The 6,000-nt window shown below is 42.3% G+C and overlaps 1 protein-coding gene across 1 annotated transcript in view; it reads right to left on the reverse strand.

The window, feature by feature from the left end:
• The window catches only part of LOC117490064 (glutamate receptor 4-like), a 107,611-nt gene extending 102,113 nt beyond the window's left edge, over window positions 1–5,498 (reverse strand). Inside the window, exons 1-2 of the mRNA XM_034139653.1 lie at window positions 5,408–5,498; window positions 4,245–4,484 (exon numbers count right to left, since the gene is read on the reverse strand). Of these exons, the coding sequence (XP_033995544.1) occupies window positions 4,245–4,484; window positions 5,408–5,498 (331 nt within the window). The remainder of the gene's footprint in view (window positions 1–4,244; window positions 4,485–5,407) is intronic.
• Window positions 5,499–6,000: the final 502 nt, after the last annotated feature.

Consider the following 6,000-nt stretch of genomic DNA (forward strand, 5'->3'; position numbering starts at 1 on the left):
AGGAGAGGACTCTTTAAAGTAGAGACACTACATACTGATATACACCTGAACATCAGCAGGAGAGGACTCTTTAAAGTAGAGACACTACATACTGATATACACCTGAACATCAGCAGGAGAGGACTCTTTAAAGTAGAGACACTACATACTGATATGCCTCTTGTAGGGCAGAACGGTCGTACAGCTAACCTTTGTTGTGTTTCTGCAGAACATACAAGTGGGTTTTGTTGAGAGGTTTTTTACCCAGTGAAGGGAGTGGAGATAAGAGATAAGAGAAAAGAGAGGGAGGCCATCTTGATACGGACCCGTTCAGCCAATCTCACTGCAGAGAAACAGAACCTCTGACTCGCTTCTGTAAAATGTATGAAAGCGAGATCCAAGTGTTTGAAATGTGATCCAAATCTTAAATCCCTCCTCCAACAATGCAACATCATATATATAATATACAGGACATTTCACTCCTAATGACTCATTTAACGCCAAACTGGGATTTTCTTTCGTTGCAGCAGAATGAAAAACAAGTTTTGCTCATAATTAGAAACAACAAAACAGTCGAACATTTAAAATATACAATATAAACATCTCAAAATAGCAGATAAAGCTAAAAGAGTGACAGTATAACAGAAGATACTACATGTAAACTATCCGACATATAAAACACTATTGAAAGCTCAATGACTGCTAACACTAAATAAACGGGGGATATTTTGTACATTTAGTGTGCAAAGAACGGCGTATGGAATTGGATATAAATGTGTAATGGACAGTCCAAATTGTCATTGTCGGTCAAACACTGATGGAGTTTTCTAATGTCCTGGAAATGTGGCACTGGGGAGGAGGAGAGACTTTAGAGACTCATGCATTCTTAGCTTATTGTATTCAGAGGTGGGAAGTAGTGAGGTATGAAATACTTTTTGCACTTTTATTGTCATCACAGGTACGATGTAACAAAACGGTTTCTCTGCATTTGACCCATCCTCGTGTTCGGAGCAGTGGGCTGCCATTATGAACGGCGCCTTGCTCAGGGACACCTCGGTAGCACTTGGTCTTGGTGGGACTTGAACTGGTGACCTTCCAGTTGCCAAGCCAAGTCCCTATGGACAGCACTGATACCAGATTATTCTGATAATAATAATAATAATTCCTTACATTTATTATAGCGCTTTTCCAACAACTTCCTGTCAATAGTGTAAACTCGCCTTCAAAATAAAAGCATCTCAATAAAACAGGAAGTTAACCTAAATTACATTTAAGACATACTGCAACAAAAGTAATAAAACAATGTAATATCCTTTTCAGTTTCACAGAACACAAATCGTACTATGATACGATGGCTACACGACAGCATTGCGAGGGCTTCACGTAGTCGTGTTGCCTTCCTAAGACAATCGAGCAGCTTCTTGTTTCCTTCCTATTGTCTTCGTGAGGCGAAAAATGCCCGCTGGCACCGATGATCACACGAAGTAAACACGAAGATGACACGATTTGACACGATGCCCTCACGATGGCCTTACGAAGGGCAAAATGGACACACGAATTCAACACGAAAATGAACCTTCGCAAGGTCTTTCGGCAATTTTTTGGCATGCCAAAGATTTTGCCACCGCTCACGAAGTTGCTGCCGGAGCCTGAGAAACTCCACCGGCGGTCATACGATGCCTTAAGATGTTGTTACGATCAGAGCCGAATTTGAACATTTCCTTTATCGTGTGTCCATCTGGTGTACATTTCGGGACAGTGTGACACGGGCTTTAAGATGTACATTGCCATATCTACATATAAATAAAGCCTCTGAATCCTTTGAGTTTCAGGAGAGGGTTGAGTACAAACCTATTGGGTCTGTGAGGTGAAGACTGGGTGGAAAAATAAAAGATGTTTATAATATATAATTCTTTATTTTCTACTCTTTTTGTATTTCTTATCATGTGCAATACTTGTTTTTCATTCTGCTGCAAAAAAAACATTTCCCAATTTGGGATTAATAAAGTGTATCGTATCTTATTGACAGTATTACACCATTTACCTCTGAATTGTTATAATTGTAATAAATAGTAAATACAGACATCGTAACTGAGTCATGTCTGTTTATATATTATTATATATATTATGTTGCATTGGAGGAGCCTTGGACTCTAGATTTACATTGCCATAGCTACACTGTAACTACTGTGTACACGACAATAAAGCCTTTGAATTTGAGGAGAGTGTTGAGTAACTACAGACCTATTGACTCTGTGAGGGGGTGGAAAAATAAGAAATAAAAACACATATGGATGAGAGGAATATGTTGTCCTCAGAGAGAGACGTCCAACACCCTCCACAACACCTCTAACAGCAGTGCAGGAACTATTGATCATTTTGTGGCCCCAAGACATGTCACGGATTAAAAAACAGCCATTATTTTAGCATCCATTCACAGCTCTGTGTTCGCCGTGGAGACATCGCACACACTTTTATTGCATTTAAATCGAATCACTTTGAGTTAAATATGTTTAAGGTAGTGTAATGTTTGAGAGACATTTTTTAATCCCTTCAAATTAGATTTATTAGAATGAATCACACAGCAGTTCATACCTGAACAATGAAATAGATATTTAAGCATTTTATCTCTGGTTAATGTTTGGTTTAATTGAGTGTTCAATAATCTAAAGGTGGTTAATGTTGGGCTATAAAGGAACTACAGCACGGTCACATGACTTCACGTCACCACCGCTAAGCTAAAGGAGGCTAATGTTGGGCTATAAAGGAACTAGAGCACGGTCACATGACTTCACGTCACCACCGCTAAGCTAAAGGTGGCTAATGTTGGGCTATAAAGGAACTAGAGCACGGTCACATGACTTCACGTCACCACCGCTAAGCTAAAGGTGGCTAATGTTGGGCTATAAAGGAACTACAGCACGGTCACATGACTTCACGTCACCTCCGCTAAGCTAAATGTGGCTAATGTTGGGCTATAAAGGAACTAGAGCACGGTCACATGACTTCACGTCACCACCGCTAAGCTAAAGGTGGCTAATGTTGGGCTATAAAGGAACTACAGCACGGTCACATGACTTCACGTCACCGCCGCTAAGCTAAAGGCGGCTAATGTTGGGCTATAAAGGAACTACAGCACGGTCACATGACTTCACATCACCACCGCTAAGCTAAAGGTGGCTAATGTTGGGCTATAAAGGAACTACAGCACGGTCACATGACTTCACGTCACCACCGCTAAGCTAAAGGCGGCTAATGTTGGGCTATAAAGGAACTACAGCACGGTCACATGACTTCACGTCACCACCGCTAAGCTAAAGGCGGCTAATGTTGGGCTATAAAGGAACTACAGCACGGTCACATGACTTCACGTCACCTCCGCTAAGCTAAATGTGGCTAATGTTGGGCTATAAAGGAACTAGAGCACGGTCACATGACTTCACGTCACCACCGCTAAGCTAAAGGTGGCTAATGTTGGGCTATAAAGGAACTACAGCACGGTCACATGACTTCACGTCACCGCCGCTAAGCTAAAGGCGGCTAATGTTGGGCTATAAAGGAACTACAGCACGGTCACATGACTTCACGTCACCACCGCTAAGCTAAAGGCGGCTAATGTTGGGCTATAAAGGAACTACAGCACGGTCACATGACTTCACGTCACCACCGCTAAGCTAAAGGCGGCTAATGTTGGGCTATAAAGGAACTACAGCACGGTCACATGACTTCACGTCACCACCGCTAAGCTAAAGGTGGCTAATGTTGGGCTATAAAGGAACTACAGCACGGTCACATGACTTCACGTCACCACCGCTAAGCTAAAGGCGGCTAATGTTGGGCTATAAAGGAACTACAGCACGGTCACATGACTTCACGTCACCACCGCTAAGCTAAAGGCGGCTAATGTTGGGCTATAAAGGAACTACAGCACGGTCACATGACTTCACTCTCAGACTTTCAGACAAACCCTTATTCGAGGCTTCTAACCAAAAATCATTGACTTACAAACAAGGTAACAGAAATTGCTAAAATGCTGACTCATGTACCGTTAATAAACGTTTATGTACTTGGTGTATTTTGCATGTGTTTTTTTTGTCATTCTTGTGTTGTCAGGACATTCTGTAAAATGAGTCAGATTTCACACGTGTTTCTGTCCTACATTTTTGCAGATAAACATATAATCAGTACTTTTTAAAAGGTTGTCACTTCCCCACCCTGACTGTTTAAATACACTTCTAGATTAAAACTCTCTCTCGTCCACTCACCCCGGTCGGTGTCGTACAGGAAGACGAACTTGTTCCAGTCGTAGTGGTCGAGCAGCGACAGCAGCGCCCCGCGGATCGAGGGTCTCAGCTGCAGAGTGAACTGACTCTCGCCCTCCGTGGGGAAGCTGGGCGTGATGAGGGAGATGTGCAGGGCGCTGCAGAACGACGTCAACGTGTGGACCGAGCGCTTATCATACAGGCCGAAGATGGCGAAGACACCGCGGGAGTACTGGGAGCAAACTGGGGAGGAAGGAGAAAGAACAGTTAATATATGAGAGGATAGTAGGGGACTTCATTGGGCTATATTTAAAGATTTACATGAAATTAAAGTAGTGCGATGAAGGTAACGTTTGAGGATTGGAAGCCAAGGCTAAAAAAGGCTTGAAAATATAACAATTTATAAAAAAAGATATACTATTATTAAAAACCCCTGACACTGTGAGAGTACTGGGAGCAAACTGGGGAGGAAACAGAATGTTAATGAATGAGACGTTAGTGGGGGTGTTACAGTTGTTTTCGGTTGCTAACACACTAAAATGTCACATAAAGCACAATTATTTAAACTCACACTCAACGAGCAGAACCTCAGCCCAAATCTCCAAAACTCCAAACACATTTTCAGCTCTGCAGCCAATTTGCAATTCAACTTTTTGCAAAACACTGCACACGGTTCTCTGAGTAAGACACAGAAATCTGACATAGTCACTTGTGATTATATAATACTGCACACATCGACCAGTTAACACCAAACTGCTTTATTGTTGATTCAGCAATCAGGATGTAAGCAGTAGAAAAAGGCTTCAAGTAAGAACTTTTTACAACAGAAAGTGAAGAAAATGTTTTAGGAATTGAACCAAAACTTTAATTGGATTATATTTAAAGATTTACATGAAATGAAAGTAATGCAATGAAGGTAAAGTTTGTGGATTAGATACAAAGACTGCGGGCTGAAAAAGGCTGAGTGTCAGGCCTTCTGGGAGAAACAGAAGAATGAAGGAATTAGAAGATTGTAGCACCTGAGCACAGGATACGCTCGCACGCACGCACGCACGCACGCACGCACGCACGCACGCACGCACGCACGCACGCACGCACACACACACACACACACACACACACACACACACACACACACACACACATAAAATAACAAACCATTATACCTCTGATTACCACTTTACATCCTTTCAGGGGGAAACGCTGAATACGGTAAACACAGATCAAAACCAAACACTTCCTCTGAAGCTGCTCCATCATTTACACAACAACAACAACAACAACGGCATTTCCTCACAGCGCTGTTTGTGCAGATATCCAGAGGACGTCTTGCATTAACTAAACACACCAAACTGTTTCATCGGTCAGACATTGAATTAAAATGCTCATGTTTGTCCTGCTTCAGGACAGTTGCTCATTATAGGAAGGCTCTCTAAAAGAGGATAATTGGACACTTTTTTTTACACAACAACAGAGAGAGCGGGAGATAATGAGCATCCTCTGCCAGGCGCCGGTAAGAAGAGGAGAATCAGAGCGACACAAGTGAAGGAGAGCTCAAGATGTTCTCGTTGTTGGAGGAAAATGGGTGGTGGGGGAGGCATTGTTAGAATACAGAGAGCAGTAAAGAGAGAGTCTTCTCTGATGTGCAGCGAGAAAAACAAGGCAGAGAAAAGATTGCTTCCTCTTGTGTTCACAATTAAAGTACAACGAGGTGTCGGGAACTACAGTATCTGAGGTTTGCTGCAACATCACACGTACA

This window comes from Trematomus bernacchii, unplaced genomic scaffold (assembly GCF_902827165.1).
Source record: "Trematomus bernacchii unplaced genomic scaffold, fTreBer1.1, whole genome shotgun sequence".
Taxonomy (NCBI): Eukaryota; Metazoa; Chordata; class Actinopteri; order Perciformes; family Nototheniidae; genus Trematomus; species Trematomus bernacchii.